Here is a 19,462-nt window from a genome sequence, read left to right on the forward strand (position 1 = left end):
TAAAAAATCACAGAGGTTATTTCTATAACTATCCGTGCATTTAGTTGTTCTACAGCACACAAGTCAAAGCTAAGATTTACACCGCTCACTGCGGCGGCTGACAGGAACAATGGCGAAACATGTTCTTTAAGGAAGTGTCGACATGACAAGTGCTTCTTCCCGATTTGAAATGCATGAATACAAATTTTAGTGATGTGATTTCTACTTTTGATGCTCGCGATGCAGATAATATATTTTGCGCATATCTTTTGCAGTGCTGTGTAAAGAGACCGATGAAGTTGACTGCTTCTATATACGGCAGCTCTGAGTGAGACCAATATATTTCTTAGTCATTACAGATCTCGCAGTGTGATCATATAAGAAACGCTCGTCTCCAAAATGGCGGTCGTAGATGCCTTCTTCCTGGTCGGCGCCATCTTGCCGGTGAGTTTTGCTATCTCCACACTTCGATCATCTTAGCATCCGCTCAAGTTTAGCAAATAAAGATGACTCCACAGAATAAAACTTACGAGAGTCAGAAGTAAGCTTATTTTTGTTTGTTTATGAGAGATTCCGTTGATTTAATTCAACTATATGAACTAAATACTTTCAATTTTTAAACAATGATATCAAATTGGTTACTGGCGCATCAATTGCCATCCATACAAGTTTTCTAATATTCACAGAGTAGGCGTTAGTTTGCAAAAATGTACGTATACAGATTAAGTGGAGTTTGGCTTTTAAACTATGCAATATTCTATCTTCTGAACACTCTTAATTTTTACTACCATTAATGAGCTTTTGATCGCAATTGATTGGGGAATAATTCGAATGATGATAGTTTTTTCATGTGATTCATATTGTTATTAAACCCAGTGCATTTTTTCCCAATAATGGGTGAAATCAATACGAGTACATCAAACTAAAACGACTGAAATAATTTATTTTCCTACAATGAACTCATAATTTTATAAAACGATGTTTTGATTTAACGATGAATGTGGAAAAGTCTCTTTCAATGATAAATGTTATTAATTACCAGAAGCCGAAGCCGGAGTTTCTCTGAATAGATGGTCCCTGATACTCCAGTTCTTCGTACCATCGTTAATGATTTGCATTTTTAACTGGACTGTAATAACCCCCAGTTTTATATATAGCTAGAATTCTAACCATTATTTTTAAATTAAAATCTGACTAAACAAAATACCAAAATACAATTAGTTCGTTAATTTTCTTATCGAACTCTTCCCTTCACATTTCCCAGTGTCTCGTAACTCCATGCACTGTGAAAGTTAATTCTATTTGTATAGGCAAGTATCGTGGATGCAGCTCCAATACATTTGCGGTGCCAGGCTTCAAACAAGAACACAAATTAGTCAAATATGTACAAGATTTTTGCTCTATTACGAGTAAAATTATACTTTTTTCAAATATAAAGACGAGTAATAAGTGCGAGCAGGTTAACAGAATAAGCTGTCAGACTCATAATTTCATTTTTGTTGGTAGCATTAAATCCATGCGAGGTCAGCATGCGACTTGTAAATGGTGGTCAATAAATATTCTATTCAACAGCTTTCAGTCCGATTAGTGTACGAGAGTTAATGAGAGTCAAGCAGCAGTCAGTTATCTAAACCCTGCAGCAAACATGACCAATTCGAGAGAGTAGCATATTCAATTGCAGAACATAAACTAATATCTTGTTCGTATTCGCTATGCGTGTCTGGCTTTGAGTGACATCGTTGTTTGCTTTTATATAGAAGATATGTTTATTGATTATTTAATGCGTATATAGAGAGTTAGTTATTCATCGTTCTATAAATATGCGTCTTAATCTGATTTGGGTGTCCATGCATATACAACCGACACTGGGAGAGAGAGATCGGCAGGCATACATGGGGCGCGGGACAGAGGCCCAGTGTTGCCTCTCCCTTGACAACAGCGCCATAGTTGATCGCTTTAGCCGTGACCTCGTTGAGTGTCTTGTAAATGAACGCCTTCAAGCACCCCGCCTCTCCCTTGACAACAGCGCCATAGTTGATCGCTTTAGCCGTGACCTCGTTGAGTGTCTTGTAAATAATTAAACAACTTCAAGCATCAACGTCTCGCCCGTCTCTGCACTTACTTGAGACGCAAGAGCGGCCTTTGCTTTGTGATGATAATAACAACAATCACAACAATCATAGGAAAAATATTCTACAATTTTCAATGGAATGAGCGAGTAAACTTATATTACTGTGCGCACCAGCTGTATACTGACTTTCAAAGTGGTTAGTATAATAAAGTTTTACGATGGAATTCAAAACGGAAAACTCAAATAGAAATTTAAATATAAATGCTGCTTTTTGTTAAATTTAGTGATGTAGCAAGTTTAGTTCAATTTAGTGATCGACATTTTTCGAAAAATCTTACATTTTCTTTTTATTTCATAATGGGAGATTAACTGGAGTTTCATGTTAAATGAAGGTCTGAACGGGTCTCTTTTCGATAAAAATACTTTAGTTATAAACTGCCCACTGGATCCGAGATGTCGGTATTCTGCTGACGGGAATAGGTATGCAACAGAGATAACTAATGCGACTTGAGTTCCGGCTTACGCGAACGGGGAAGGAATTTTCTGTACCAACCGCAAGCGATGAGACACGTGATCGTATACTGAAAGCTGCTAAATGCGGCACTGATATAAGAGTGACTCACCATTGATGGGCATGATGCCGCACTGATATAAGAGTGACTCACCATTGATGGGCATGATGCGGCACTGATATAAGAGTGACTCATCATTGATGGGCATGATGCGGCACTGATATAAGAGTGACTCATCATTGATGGGCATGATGCGGCACTGATATATGAGCGACTCATCATCAACGTACAGGGTATTTAACGCGTGCACCATACGGTCTTGCTATACGAGTGCAAATCTGTTTCTACAATTAAACCCGTGCCACGCCCACTGCCTGTCTCTTATACACATCTAGATGTGTATAAGAGACAGTATTTGCAGAGTCATCATCACAGTGCTTGATTTAAAAGACACAATTTCAACAGTATAGCTTTTTGTATGCACGAGTTTTAATAACGTTCTATTTTATTATCTTGATTAGTTTCAATAAATGCGTATCAAATCTTTTTGTCGTTTATTCTTGCTCGTATTTTGCACAGCTGTCTAATAAACTGGAACTTCCAGGCTATCTTATCTTGATCAGCAAGAAAATCTTCTCGCACGAAGGAAAAAGTGCGTCGATCAGGTGAGATATTTCCTCTTTCGGTCAGGATGGAAGAGTAAATTATTTTATTTAAACACAAAGATGAATATTCCTCTATTAATAAATTATTCTGAGCAATTGAATTTCATTTATCGATGCATAGGCACGAAACATTTCCGCCCATCAACATTCTTTTTCAATAGTTAATTGTGTGCGGAATGTTGATTGCCTCTCACATTTGGATCAAATTGAGCTAGCTTTGAAATTAATATATATTTATTCAAATCAATTATTATTACTTCGAATGCCGTCAAATTTGCAACAGGCACTCGAATAATTTTTAAGTTGCCCCGTTGAGTCTCTGATCCTGTCAATTAAATATAAATATGTTCACTAAGTGATGGGATAATTTTACGTATATGTCGAAGATATAAAGAAAATGAATGCACGAACGCATTTTCAGAAATAATTTATAAACTTTTATTGGGAATGTAGTTACTCTACACGGAAAGTAGAAAATAATATTTGAAGTATTGAGGTAGTGAATTTGAGAGAAAAAACCTTGGTCTCAGCTAAGGAAACGTGTTCTTCAGCAAACTTTTGACACGTCGCCCTACATTGAGGTTAAACTTCAATTGATTAGTTATTGATTGATTTAATTTATTAATTGATCAAATAATTTATCTAGAGCAGCGTAGAATGCTGTCTGAAGAATGAATGAACCCTGAGTAAATTGACTACCTACTTTAACTACGAAATTGAATATAACCTGAATGAAATGCGAAAATTAACCTATTAAAATGAAGAAATAACAAAAATTTGTTATGGCGAGNGCATACATGGGGCGCGGGACAGAGGCCCAGTGTTGCCTCTCCCTTGACAACAGCGCCATAGTTGATCGCTTTAGCCGTGACCTCGTTGAGTGTCTTGTAAATAATTAAACAACTTCAAGCATCAACGTCTCGCCCGTCTCTGCACTTACTTGAGACGCAAGAGCGGCCTTTGCTTTGTGATGATAATAACAACAATCACAACAATCATAGGAAAAATATTCTACAATTTTCAATGGAATGAGCGAGTAAACTTATATTACTGTGCGCACCAGCTGTATACTGACTTTCAAAGTGGTTAGTATAATAAAGTTTTACGATGGAATTCAAAACGGAAAACTCAAATAGAAATTTAAATATAAATGCTGCTTTTTGTTAAATTTAGTGATGTAGCAAGTTTAGTTCAATTTAGTGATCGACATTTTTCGAAAAATCTTACATTTTCTTTTTATTTCATAATGGGAGATTAACTGGAGTTTCATGTTAAATGAAGGTCTGAACGGGTCTCTTTTCGATAAAAATACTTTAGTTATAAACTGCCCACTGGATCCGAGATGTCGGTATTCTGCTGACGGGAATAGGTATGCAACAGAGATAACTAATGCGACTTGAGTTCCGGCTTACGCGAACGGGGAAGGAATTTTCTGTACCAACCGCAAGCGATGAGACACGTGATCGTATACTGAAAGCTGCTAAATGCGGCACTGATATAAGAGTGACTCACCATTGATGGGCATGATGCCGCACTGATATAAGAGTGACTCACCATTGATGGGCATGATGCGGCACTGATATAAGAGTGACTCATCATTGATGGGCATGATGCGGCACTGATATAAGAGTGACTCATCATTGATGGGCATGATGCGGCACTGATATATGAGCGACTCATCATCAACGTACAGGGTATTTAACGCGTGCACCATACGGTCTTGCTATACGAGTGCAAATCTGTTTCTACAATTAAACCCGTGCCACGCCCACTGCTGACGGCTTAACATAGTTATCGTTGTCTTTTTACAACACTTCTCTTTAACTTCCCTTCTTGTTTGTCTGTCTGCTATAAATCTTGTAATAGAAATTTAATATACTTCTACTTATCCTATCGATCTGAAATCTAGCACACTTGTGTAAAGTTGGAGACAATGCATGAATCAAATGTCAAAATAAATTATTTTAAAAATTAAAAAAAAATTCTTTTTTAATATTAAAAAATTGAAAAAATAATTTCGTCAGCTACATATCTTATAACTGATATTTGACACACTTTTACCTGTCTAATTGATCTGAAATTTTGCACACTTGTGTGAAGTCAGAGGCAATGCATGAATCAATTAACAGAATAAATAAATTTGAAAAAATGTATATATTAAAAAAAATTATATGTTAAAAAAATTTAAAAATTAATTTTTTTAATATTCGACAATTAAATTAGAAATTCATTGTACATCTGTAAGATTGTAGACACTGGATTTTTTGGAAGTGTTGTCTTTAAAAAGTAATTTTTAAACGTATATTATTTTATTTACAACACTTCTCTTTAACTTCACTTCTTGTTTGTTTGTTTGTCTGTCTGCTACAAATCTTATAATCGATATATAACACCCTTCTACCTGTCCAATCGATCTGAAATTTTACAAGCTTTCGTAAAGTAGGAGACAATGCATGAATCAATTGACAAAATAAATACTTAATAATACTTAAAATAATAATAATAATAAATACTTAAAAATAAGATCAGAAATTCAATGTACATGTGTAACATCGGAGACACTGGCCTCTTTAAAAGTGTTGTCTTTAAAAGTAAGTTTTAAACGAATATTATTATCATTAAGGACGATAATGTACGTGTACTCAGAATTGTGATTGTTGTAAAAAAAAAGAAACCATAAAAACTCCTCTTATTCCTGATAACATCAATACTGGCGACCATGTTTGCCGAGGATTTCTCATTTCTCTATCGCGTTTACACAAATTTCTCTATCGCGTTTACACAAATTTCTCTATCGCGTTTACACAAATTTCTCTATCGCGTTTACACAAATTTCCCTATGGCGTTTACACACATTTCTCTATGGCATTTACACAAATTTATCTATGACGTTCACACAAATTTCTGTTAATATTAGGATTACTATATTTTATGTCATCTCTCCTTGCAATGACTTAAGTGCTGGGCTTTTATTTGCTTAAATTCTTTATGCTTAGGAATCTCCAATTTGACTAGGTAGAATCAGGTAATGTGTGATTAATAATGGAGAAAAATATTTTCTCTGTTTTTTACAGGTTCTGGCTCTGGCCAACAGCCAGGTTGACACAAAAACCTACGTTGCCTGGCGGACTGTAAGTATTAACATATCACCAAGGAAAAGGTTTTGGAATAAGATGAACTTGGGCAATCCAAGCTTTATTCAACAAATGTCCATTGACCTGAAAGGATCGTAACTGCCATCATATGCTTATAAACACAGAAGAAAACAATAAGAACACGAGTTATTACCGGGCGATTAACTGAGGTTTAAAATAAACTATGCAGTGAACTCATGACTAAGCAGCGATACGTCTTGCATCGCCCCACACAGCCGGACCACACAACACATTGTATCGCCCCACACAGCCGGACCACACAACGCATTGCATCGCCCCACACAGCCGGACCACACAACACCTTGTATCACCCCCAGTGCTGCACCACACAACACCTTGCATCGCCCCACATAGCTGCACCACACAACACCTTGTAGCACAACAAGGACCACAAACACCTGGACCACATATCAGCTTGTTTAGACTCTTATTCGTAGAAAACCATGTTCTTCTTTAACACAGGAAGAAAATTTAAAAAATTGTCGTAAATTTTTCAAACAAAACAGCAAATGCACAACTGGACTTAATGTAATCGATCTGTAGCTTTCGGCAAGTTTGACAGATTCTGAAACGCATGAAATACTGGAACTTACTCCCTAAGAGTTTCAAACATGTATATCTGATTCACATATATGCTTAGAATGTAAGTTTTCGGGCAAAATATATATGTGATTCTCGTAACGACGACATTTTAACCAGAATATTGTGCATTCTCTCATCGCATTTGTTGCTTAACATGGACGATTAATTATAAAAGATTATAGTGCAACTTGACATACGAAATTTAATAAATTGTAAGAATAAACATTGCTCATCATAAAGTATTTTACACTCAAACGTCATTTATGCAATATATCTGACCTCAAATAAGTCGAACGATTTACAAAAATATGTTAAGGTATAAATGCTGCTCTATGAGGATCTCTGTTTTAAGAAATCGTCTAATAACGAAGACTAAAATTGTAATTTGAATGAGGAATTTATAACAAGTTAGATTTAGAGCCGCATATTTTCAAGGCAGAATTCATGGTTAAACATTAAACTCGTCCCTCAGGGTGTGGTGGTGTACAAAGTAGACGACTTGTGCTTCTTGGGCACACTCACGCAGACGCCATCTAGCGGCACGCCGGCGCACCTGTCGTCCGCAACGCTCTATGCGGCCGATTATGTCGAGTCTTCTCAGGTCACAATTGAATGAGTAACATCTATTACATAAGAAGTCTTCTATAATCATTAAATCAATGAATATTTTTGACGATTCAGAAATATCTGTGTTGTTGCTTCCAAATTTTTGAATGATCGATTAGTCAGTAGCCAAAATTTTTGAAACATTTTTTCCCTTTTTGATGAACTCAAATATATGTCCCTAACTTTAATTATAAATTAATGATAGAATCTTTTCATGTTATTGGTATTTCTCTCATTTATTTTATGACGTTCATCTTTGACGTTCAGTTCGAAGTTAAGAAGGAACACCGAACAAAGACGAAATTTTATTATTTTCATATATTTAAACTTTGTGTAGTGTAGTGTTAGAACAATTTGGTATACTAACACATTTTCTAATTTTAGGTTACTCATGTCAACACTGAACTGAAGAGCAACTGCACTGCAGGTTCAACTTGGTGGCTGACAGCAACACGGCCTCAGCTACCGACACTCATCGACTACCTGCACGACTACAGGAACAACAAAACCAAGCATCAAGGTAAATAATGATAAACGTAAATGAAATCACTAAGATTGTGATGGCGTCGTCATGAAAGTTTAGACACCTTTGACAAAATAAGCCGAAGGAAAAACCAGAAACTGCAAAACGTATATAGGCTTTTAAATGAATTTAAAGTGATGTTGCTGTACGCAGAACTCTGTCTAATTCATAAAAAAAAATTGAAACTCTTTCAAAATATTAAATGCTTTTTAGAGTATCGATGCCTGGACACATCTTGTTTAAAATATTTTGTCAAATTCTCATAATACAAAACCAAACAGAACTTCCGGAGGACATCCCGAAGCCTCGCGTTCGCCGCAGCTCGGGAAATAGCAATCCATCTGACAGGCTTCGAAGACGTCTGCACGATCTCACGCAGCGACTTGCTCCAAGTGAATCAGTGTAGATACGATGCATTTATAATTTAGCTGCTTTCATCTTGAAGAGTGCATAAATGTGCCGCGTAATACTTTATATAGCTAACTCTAACCGTACCTCATGAGTCCTTGTGAGCCATAAGCAGAGCTAGGCAGCGCTACTTTGAAATGTAGCGGCCGCTACCGCTACCGAAAATGTAGCGGACGCTACATGTAGCGCGCTACTCCCACCTCTGGTAACAACTAACATGTTGACACTGGTAACAGGCTGAGGTTGACAACATTACACCGAAATCTTTCGTACAGTTTTATTCTGTAATTTATATTATTTATGTATGTATCATACTGGTTTTTAAATAATATTTAGTACTATTAAGTAAAATCTAAAGGCTTTATCTATAAATGTAGCGGTAGCGCTGTAGCGGCAAATCTCGTATCGCTACTTAAATATGTAGCGGGCGCTGCCGCTACAATTGCTTAAACGTACCTAGCGCAGCTATCGCTACCGCTACATGTAGCACGCTACTGCCAACCTCTGGCCATAAGTTTGCCTCAGCCCTGCATCAAGCTTATGTTCTATTCAGTGAAACACTATAAACACTGTCTCTTCTATTGTTCTATTCATTGTAACACTATAATATATAACGCTATCTTGCGCCAGATGCTGCTTGGACAACGATTGGCGCGGCAGAGACGCGAGGAAGAGTTCAGCTTACCAACGATCCTTACCCGTCTCCTCTCTTCTCGAGACAACCAAACGGTCAACGGTTCAAACACTACAGAGCATTTTACGATGAAATCGCACGTCAAGCTAGCTCCAATCCACAGTTGTCAAATACTTCGGATAAACAAAGTTTGAATGGAAATTTTCCAATTCAACGTTACTCCTTGAGGGTCAATAACCAACCGTCGTCCCATGTGAGACTTAAGAGCAAGGACGGGCCAGAGATTCGTCCCCGCTCGCCGAGACGACGACTCAGGTCTCAACAATCGGCATCCAGGAACATGGCAGTCACAAACAGAATATCAAATAACGACAAGCGCAATGTTGACTATGAAAGTTATGATTCAGAAAATGAATCAGATGAGGAAGAATATGACGAAAATGAGCATTCAGATTCTCACTACCAAATTCCCAGGAGAAGTCAACGATTACAAAATTACGAATCCAATAACAGAAGAGAGTTAGATACCACACAAAATCGTAACGAATTATTGGGAAACTCTCTTATTTTTTCACAAGCACATGGCAGTGCCGGTCCTGATGGTTCATTTCAAGCTGAATCGCGTGGAACTGGCCAGTCTGGAGAGTCGACCCAGAGCGCGGTTAATGGCGGCGCACGAGGTGCATCTGCTTCATCATCAGCTGTGAGGTTCAACCAACAAGCTTTAGCTCATGTTAACGTCTCGCCAACTTCTTCAAGACGAGCACAGACACACGAAGCTGCAAATTCAGACTATTCGGAAACGTCCCCAATAATTTCTGCTAGTGAAATAGAAGGCATAATGCGGAGTAACGGGTACACTGGGCTTGCAATGGCTTCAGTTACGTCAAGAAAGAAAGAACGAGGCCGGAATAAGGTTAAACCTTTGTCTAGTTTGGGTCTTTCAGTGGCTGGTTATCCTAGTGATGCAGGAAATGATAATTCTAACACTCAAGTGAACTCAGAAAATCGTGAAACAGGAGATGTACGTGTCCCACATGTTGCAAATAGAATTATTGATTATGGTGGACTGATAGGTGGAACCGGTTCTCATCATCGAGAAAGTGAATTTGAACAGATAAATCAGGGAGATAACCCCGAAGGGGGATTAAACAGAGATGGAAATGAAAAATCTGTTGGGTTGGCTACTTACGCACAAGGAACGTCCGGATATCCGTCAAGCGATTATACCGACGCCTACTATGACTTCGAACGCTACGGTCACAACCCACCACTTGATTTTCCGGATGATTACAACTCAATCGATTATCAGGCTTACGTCGACAATTCTTTTGCTAGTCCAGACAGCTCAGCCAATGCAATTCAAACACCTGGACGAGCCGGCGAGGCTATTGACAGCGGGGTCAATCATGCATCACCTGGTAGCTCTTCTCACCATGAAGCTGTGTTAGAACAAAATGATCCCTACGTTGCTAATGTGGACAATAGCCTTGTATCCGATCAGGAAAGATACCCTTATTTTCCTGGAATACCATATGGGCAAGATATCATTTCAAACCATCAGACTGGAACAATTAGCAATCCAGAAGATATTTCTCTTCAACAACCTGGCGAGTACGAACAAAGTGTCCATAGGCACCCAAGTAACGTGCACCCTGGACACGAGGCTCCAAACCTGTACGATCAAAACCAGTTCTACGGTCAAGGTAATCAAGTCTTAAATGAAGGGAGCATTCCAAATGAAACTGGCGTGGGTAACGATGAAAGTAGTTATATCCATGACAATGGGGAGCTTAGCTCACAAACTATTAACAATGGGATGATGATCGTTGATGATAGTCTACAGTCATATTTCATTCAACCTCCTGATGTAGAATTTCCAAATTCAGAGAATGCAGGTCAATTTTCAGTCCCAGACCATGTCCTGGATTATGATATTCATTCCAGAAGAACAAGTTCATCCTCTTCTCATCCTTCGTACGATTTTAGTTCGGGTGCGGATAGTACTTTGCCAGTGGATGTAGTAGAGTCACATTACAATTTAGAAGACGGTGGTATTCATCGGATTGAGAATGATCATGAGCCAGTCGACGCTTCTGACAACGAAGTTTGGGATCATCGACATTCAGGACCAAGTATACAATCATCAGCCCTACCGAGATACGACCAACCACATCATCAAGGAGCCAAGGGAAGGATTACACCCCCTCCTGATAGAAAGTCAGCCAGTAGCGTTACCCACTATCCTCCGGGACACAGAGATCAAGATAAACAGCCAGCTTCGCAAGGAATTGATAATAGTTATTCACGTTTTAATACTGAAAATTATCCAAGAAACAATTTTCCTGCAACCGCAGTAGATTCAGCCGATTCATCACAGTCTCTTCCACACTTATACGATAATCAACCTCGATCGAATTCTGGGAACGATGCTGGGGAGAAAAGTTACGAACCAAAACCCCCCGAATATGACAATACGGTCAGCAGCGGCGATTTTAATTACGAAACGGATGATTATACATCAGAAATTCAACCTGTGTACAACACGTCACATTCAGTGTATTCTTCATCTCATCATTATAGTTACCAACGTGGCTCCGATGAGAGAGGCATCGGCAGCTCATCAGACACGGTATTAGTTCCTGCGACAATTTCGACCGAACCTCCACAGCCGCATGTTACGCAAGCGGCTGGTGTTACTGCCAATGGACCATACCAACCAGTTTATCCGCTCGAAGTTCACCCGGAACCAAACATACATACAAGCAGAACGGATGACAATATTTCCCCGGGAGGTCAAGGAATGGAAATGATGAGACCTATAACGCCAGGCAGTATAGGAACCATGCATTCAATTCCTGCGTCAGATCCTAGCATAGCTGATGTGAAAGTAGTCATGGCTGCTGCTCCCAGCTCCTTTGAACTTAACAACAGACAAGGAACGGTACTTACCTCAGGAGAAAAAATCCCGGGCACGACTGGTTACATTGTTCCATCCGGCTTCCGGGGACGATTGATTTTAGGAAACTTTGGAGTGTCATCTACGAGTGAAGCGCAAATGATGCCTGGGGTTTCTTCTCAGGCATTCGACCCGATGCAAGGCATGCAGATGAGGGTGAGCTCTTCTTCTTCAGCTCGTTCGGGGGGATCTGGAATTTCACTCTCGTCATCATCATCGTCAAGTGCGTTTCCCCAGGGTATGTTGACATCTTCTTCTTCGAGCGCAAGTAACTCGCTAGGTGGTCAAACAAATTCCAACTATAATAAGCAGCCTGTCTATTCATATCAGCAAACACTCCACTCCAACGAGAATGGAGGTCCAATGATGCCTGGAAGTCCTGATTCCCATCAAATGCGTTGGCAGCAAGGAACTCCTGGCATCCCTGGTATGCGGAGTAAATCTTGGTCTAGTTGGAGGACAACATCATGGAGCAACGGAGAGCCTCGAGCTGGAGTTCCTCAGTCAGGCCAATATTCAAGCCAATCAGCTTTTCAGCCAAGTCCTGCTGACTGTGGTTACTGGTCAATGCAGTGCTACATGGTACAGGGACCTTTCCAGCAGAACGAACTTTGCAGGCCAACGCAGCACATCTTGCCGTGTTGCTGCTAATATCTGGCGATAAGCCTCTCATTTCAGTTAGATTCAGAGTAATAGGCCATCAACTACAACATGTTAGGATCATATTGTGAATAGTTAAAACGTGCATTAATTTGTGTAAATGTTCGGAGCACTTACGATAGAGCTGTATCTGTGCCTACCATCTATTTGCTTTAGCATATTGTTTGTAAAGAAAACCAAGCGTCGTTACTCAACGTTACTCTGGTAAAATAAACGTCACTAAACCGCACCGCAGAGTTACTCTGCTACTCTGAAGTAACCTGCTGGTGACCAATATCAAAGTCGTCTATGAATTGACGAAACAAATGAATGAGTTTTATGGGTACAACACTTCAACATTAGCAATATATGCAAACTAATGTAACTCAAGGAACGATGTTTACTCTGAATGCATTTCTGTTGAACAAGATTCCTCCCTGCCTTTGTTACGAATATTGTGACCTACAAGTTATTTAGCCCTGTCATTTAAATTGATTAAAAGAATAAAATTGTTTCGTTTGGTATTTCCAACACGTAAGAAGTAATCATTTCAATGAGAATTGTCTATTTATTGTAAGTTCATTACGTTCATATGAGAAACGTCAAGACAATTTTCGTTTTTCCTATTTATTTGAAAACAATCAAGTTCCAAACACTAACTATAAAATTGTTTTCCTCAACTAATAACTGTTATAGACGCAATGCAAAATTATGTTGGTAAAAACAAGACGAGGAAAAGAGTTAGATGAAGAGCAGCGCAAAAACATTTTTATATCATGACCATTGAGATGTGTCAAGACGGATCCTTCGATGGAAAAACATTATAAAAATTGGATCTCCTTCCGGTTTTTGGTACAAATCTTATCGGCTGATCTAATGGCATGAAAATAGTAATCAATCTGATGAGATTATTAGACTTTGGCCTTCAACTAAGCAGTGAACACATTTAGTACACGGCATTCTTAAAAACTACACGACCAACTCTTCAACCAATATATATAAATACATTTAAAATAACTTCAACTCACATTTTCCTAGTTGGAAAAAGGTTATTTCATTGAAAATTAAATAAAATCGTATAAAAAATAATAACAGCTAGGAAATAAAAAAGTATTTTCGACGTCAACATGACTGACAAAAATGACTAGAGTGCAAAGGAGTATATATATCTAACAGTATACGTCATACTACATCATACGTACAATTCGCATCAAAGATTATATTAAGTAGTCAATAAATCATTGAGATCAGAATTGGAATATTATAAGGACAATATGGAGCGCACTAGATAATTTTGTACGCCTCGTGCGAAAAGGAGCCATCGAAAAATGTTCGATTCATGAACTTTTAAATCATGCAGAAGTTGAATTATTTTCAATTGTAAAAAACAGATATCACGGAGAGATTCATTGGATTAGAATTACTATTTCATGTAGGAATGTCATTCATGATGAACATTTAAGAATGACAAATCAAGTGCCAATTCATTGAAAAGAAGAGCAATTCAGAGCAAGTCGGCAGGATGGCAGGAGGTTCCTTGCCCCGCGACCTCCCACACGGACGCCAGCAGCCGACGTGTCTGCTCGAGGATGCAGGGCGCCGTGACGAGGCCGAGGTGCACGCACAGCACCTCGCACACCTGCACCTGGTCAGGGCTGAGGGCGGGCACGCAGTGTGCCGTCAACCGGCGGTAGAAGTCCTCACTCAGTATCCCAGGCAAGGGCAGAGCCGCCAACACGTCCTCGTCTAGCTGCTCGGGAATCTGAGCAACTCCGTTACGATCCTCAAACCATAGGAAATAAGCGTAGCTAAAAGTTGTGTCCTTCCACATGACAGAAAAGTTGCCACTACTCAAATGAGATCGGGCAAACTCAAACATGGTCCATACGCGCTCCTTCGTGAGCTGTCGCGTCGCCTGGCACGACTCCAGGAACTGGTTGCTGGGGCCGTCAGCGTCGCAGGTCTCGCTCTCTAGAGGATCTAGCGACGGTGCCGTGAGCTCGTGCGTAGATCTGTTCACGTAGATGAAGTGCACGAGACCAGGAAAGTCATCCATATACTTGTTGACCGTCAACGCCCGGCACTCAAACTTTGAATTAGTCATAGCTTTGACATCGAGGAACTGAGCGTATGATGCTAGTTTTTCCTTGGCATAAAGTGCAGCTTGCTGTGCACATGCAGCGGCCACGAGGCTGCCGCCAGTGCTGGGCGAATATGGCAGCGAGATGAGCTTCCAGGCGACACGTACGGCGTCCAGCAGCGCCGTCAGGGCGGACTCCAGACGAGACGACATCTCGACGTCCTGGTCGCCCTCGCGCCACTCAAGCAAGCCGCCAGTCTTGCAGTGGTGCCACTGCAGCTCAACCTTCATGAACAACAATGAGCTTTAACAATCCAAAATGCGTTCAAAATATCAAGTTATGAAAGCTTTAATGACTGAAGGCTGAAATGGAAAGTTCTAAAAATCTGAACAAAATTCTGTCATAATTTAGTGGCGTAACACGAAGCAAAACAAGTACAGTGCAAGCTACAAACCGTTTCAAATTAATATTAGTCAACATTCAACGATATATATTCTGCTAGTGGAAACTTTCCGTATTTAATTATAATAGGTTTCTTATCAGAATATTTTGAGAATTTTTCAATGACAAAATTTGAATATTGATACACGCTCAGAAAACCTTATTGTCTTATTCTTGTCAAAGCTTATTTCGCGCTACGCTTCACCCAACTCATTATTTTGTCAACACAAGCAAGTATTTTCTTGTTTACTTATTTGAGCAAAAACTCTTCTTTTTGACGCGTGATATATAGCTTGTGATTGACATTAAATTGCGTTATAATAATGTTGATGTGAAACCAGCAGAAGGAGCGCAAACCTAGAACATTCACTTTAATATTCATCAGCATAATAATTTAATATACCTTAAAATTGTAATTGTTAAACTCGCTACTTTGTACCTGTGCACGGTAATTCGTTTGATACCAACCTCTGAGTTAATAGTTAGCAATGTAATAATATAATACCTTATCAAGAGCATGCGCTATAGCGTCGGTGTTGGAGTTAGGCGTGAGCTTGCGCGCGAGTTGCAGCGTCTGCAGCAGGGTTGCCTCGCACACGTCGACGGCGTGGGTGCCGCGGCCGCTGCTCAGCCCTGCCACACACTGCAGCAAACTCATCACGCTCCCGCTTACGCGACTCCGCCCGATCTGTCATGAAGGAAATACACGTAGGAATGTATTGGAGGTATAATTAGGAATGAAATGCAGGTATAATTAAGAATGAAATGCAGGTATGATTAGGAATGGCGTAACGATTCTTCAGGTTTGACGATAATTACGAAATTATCCGGCATATCAGATTTTCTGTATTTCAAATTAAGTAGGGGAGATTCACAAAAAAAATTTTGTGTTAAAGGATATCTGGAGAAATTGTTTGTTCAATATCTAATTTTCATACTAATATCTGCGAGTATCAAATACCTCAATATCTACATCAAACGTCCGAAAAAGGGATTCAAGACCTCAATTTGTCTTATTTAATAAATCTTTAAACGCCATATTATGAAGTTAACAATATCTCCGTATATACCGTATGACGTGACGTTTGATATCAGTTCGTTCACATACCTTATAGGAGCCATTAATTAATATAGCCCCGACATGGTCTCACCTCAGACACAACAATGAGTGCCAGGTTGGGGTGTAGGACGCTGTAGTGCACGAGGTGAGGGGTGAACACCGACAGTTCTGTCTTCAGCAGCATCAGCACGCTATGGCATGACACCCCTGACACAAATTAACTAGATTATTGTTCATATGTGTCCGATTTAGTGGTCAGACATCCATGACTTGCTAATTATTTGTAAATTTTCTACCTCCTCAGTACAGGAAACCAAGAAAAATTAATCACCATATAAATTCTAAGAGCAAATAACCTTCAAGAATCTGCTGTTCTTCTCCCTCCAGCTGCTCAAGAGTCACAGTTTGCAGGGTGCTGCCCTCATCCTCCACTTCTTGTAGTTGCGAATTTCCTTCAGTACGGGCAGATCCTGGGGACAGAGTGCAGTCATCCTCCAGCAGCAGCTGCAGGGAAGATGCTTCACTTTGGTCTTGATTTTCCTGCAGCAGCAAATTGAGCAGAAGAACATCACATGCCGACAGCTCCTGAGCACTGCGAGATGAGTAGAGAGCAAGCAGCTTGTTCCTGACAAGCAGGAGAGCGTGACACGGCAACAGAGCCCCGCCACTGCTTCTGCTCTGCTTACTCTTCATCTTGTCAAGGACTTGTGATAGAACCTGAAGTTGATATATTCTTGTCAGAAAAGCTTTAGCCAGCTAGCCATTCATTTAGGTATTATTTTATAGCTGCTTCACCAAGAAATAATTCAAACGAAAATCTTGGAGAAGGCAGAAATATTCAACTGATTTAGCTCATACTTATTATTGAATAAAAAAGATTAATCATCCTTCAAAGTAATGAAAATGAATGCAATTTTTTGAAATACTGTAAACAAATATTATATACAACTGGATGGTATGTACCTGCACAGCAGCAGTGGTAACCTCAGGACTCAAGACTAGTCGTTCAACAGCCTCCACAAGGTAGCACTGCTGGGAAGCTGATGCATGCAGCCAAGCCTTTATGAGTCTACCAAACACCTTCCGACGCTCCTTGCTCTCACGTAAACTGCCAAGAATTTGATAATATTGTCAGAAGAGGAAAATAAAAAATAGTTTATGCACCACACTGTCTTTTCTAACACAATAAATTTATCAATTATATTGTTCTAACACAACAATTATTGCCAAGTGAAACATACAATTAACTCACACAGTAACACAGGGTCCCACTAGCAGCTTTGTGAGTCTCACAACAGTGCTGAGAAGTCTTTGCAGCCACTCTTCCTCTGCCTGGCCTATCACCAGGAACACACAGGACTCATACTGCACAGTATAACAACTCTATTAGTTTCTTATATTTAACAATGAGTAGAAATTGTAGCTCAATATGGAATGTGACTTTATGCACAATACTTCGGCACCTACAATTATAAGCTGGTCTCATGGATAATCTCTAGGCAATGTAGAAGATCATCCTCAATTGCAGGTATTCATGGACTTATAAATAGTAATTGTAATCATTATTTTCTTATAAAGTTACATTTAAGAGCCTTTAGGGAATATTACACCCTTTGAAACATTTTTACCATAACTTAGTACTTATGCATTAGAGATGTCTATTGATCACTGTGAACAATGCTAAATTATCCACAATGAGCATTGAAATTTAATTTAGTTATTGTTAGGTCTCCTAAATCCAATATTAACAGAAATTTCCATCAGTTCTCACCTTATGAATAGCTAGTGTTGTGCCATCATGGCAAGTGATGGCTGTGTAGGGGTTCCCAAACTGCAGATCCATCACTTGGTGAGAGGTAAGCAGAGGTGAAAAAAGCTGCACCAAAATATTGGCCTCCACTGCCTTTTTCAGCTGGAAAGTGAAAATAATTGTAGAAAAATTCTATGCATCTCATAAATTCTGCTACAGACCATGAATTACTAGCTGCAATTTTTGTTGTTGGCATGAGTGTTGACTTGCCTACAGGCAAAAAAAAATTATATAGATAACATTTTTTGTGAAGAGCATATTTTATTGAATATGCTTGGTATATGCTTGACAATATACATTTTTCTGAAAATACAAGAACTGACCAAAATCTAGCCAAAACCATCATCACAGCCATCATCATTGATTTACAAGGGGAATTGGGGAACTTACATCATTGATTTCAGAAGGGGAATTGAGGCCTTGAGCCACAGCCATGCCTTGAACATGTCGAAGAAATCCAATATCACTTTTTATATAAATTATATCATTTAACTGATCAAAAATTAATATACCTAGCATGATGAATAATGGAACAAACAAGAATATACAAAGAGACAAAATTGCATTCAGGCAAAATAAATTTCTGCAAGAAAAATCAATCAATACTGCAAGAAAAATCAATCAATACTGCAAAATTCCTGTTACTCATAGCTAAATTACCTTTTATCTAATTGTAAATAAACAAAGTGTAACATTGGGCTGGGTCCTGGGAGATTCCAATGCATTGTAAATTTTTCACTTTGAGGCTGCAAGATTTCAGCAATAAGTAAATAAATAGGAAAATTCCAATGCTGCAAGCTGCAAGCGTGCAACCAGACATGGAATGTATTGTAAAACAGTTTGACTTGGACCATCGATGATGTGACTTCTGATTTGGACAGTTTTGACATTTAAGAAAAGAAAACTCTATATTCAAAATGTTCTAGCCTTAGACATTTTATTCATAGCTCTTCATTTCCTTGAAGTACCATAACTTCATAAGAAGGCAAGATAAAAACACCTACAAATAAAATTAATTTCTTTATAGCATTAAGCATTTATTTGTTTATTATGTCTATGTGACTGTCTCTGTCACAAAATGGTAAGTGCTAAAATTGGTCCAACTTTAGGTATACTTATTTACCTCATTTTATGGTATCACCTTTTTCAATGTGACTGTCAAATCCACAAAATCCTACCATTTATGAAGCTGTGAAGCTCTGCATAAATTTATGCAATGTATCAAGTACTATCTAATTATTATAAAAATACATGATCAATATGCAACCCTTTAACATTTTCCTAGGCAGGACTTGCCAGACTTGCCCTTGGTGACAGGCTGACACCAAGTACTGTCA

General features: G+C 39.0%; 2 protein-coding genes across 2 annotated transcripts; one reads left to right on the plus strand and one right to left on the minus strand.

The window, feature by feature from the left end:
- The first annotated feature begins 234 nt into the window (after positions 1 to 234).
- Positions 235 to 13,339, plus strand: LOC108678919. Its single transcript, XM_018167416.2, has 6 exons — positions 235 to 423; positions 6,302 to 6,358; positions 7,437 to 7,565; positions 7,955 to 8,090; positions 8,375 to 8,485; positions 9,132 to 13,339. The coding sequence occupies exons 1-6, from the start codon at positions 379 to 381 to the stop codon at positions 12,743 to 12,745; spliced, it is 4,092 nt and encodes a 1,363-aa protein (XP_018022905.1). The 5' UTR covers positions 235 to 378; the 3' UTR covers positions 12,746 to 13,339.
- Positions 13,340 to 13,486: 147 nt separating this feature from the next.
- On the minus strand, positions 13,487 to 18,717 carry LOC108678921 (Hermansky-Pudlak syndrome 1 protein homolog). Its single transcript, XM_018167417.2, has 8 exons — positions 18,516 to 18,717; positions 18,087 to 18,227; positions 17,568 to 17,680; positions 17,279 to 17,423; positions 16,672 to 17,032; positions 16,407 to 16,522; positions 15,761 to 15,943; positions 13,487 to 15,098 (listed from the first exon to the last, which is right to left on the minus strand). Exons 1-8 carry the CDS (start codon positions 18,642 to 18,644, stop codon positions 14,238 to 14,240), a joined length of 2,049 nt encoding a protein of 682 aa, XP_018022906.1. The 5' UTR covers positions 18,645 to 18,717; the 3' UTR covers positions 13,487 to 14,237.
- Between the last annotated feature and the right edge of the window lie 745 nt (positions 18,718 to 19,462).

The sequence above is a fragment of the Hyalella azteca genome, unplaced genomic scaffold (genome assembly GCF_000764305.2).
Source record: "Hyalella azteca isolate HAZT.00-mixed unplaced genomic scaffold, Hazt_2.0.2 contig3451, whole genome shotgun sequence".
Classification (NCBI taxonomy): domain Eukaryota; kingdom Metazoa; phylum Arthropoda; class Malacostraca; order Amphipoda; family Hyalellidae; genus Hyalella; species Hyalella azteca.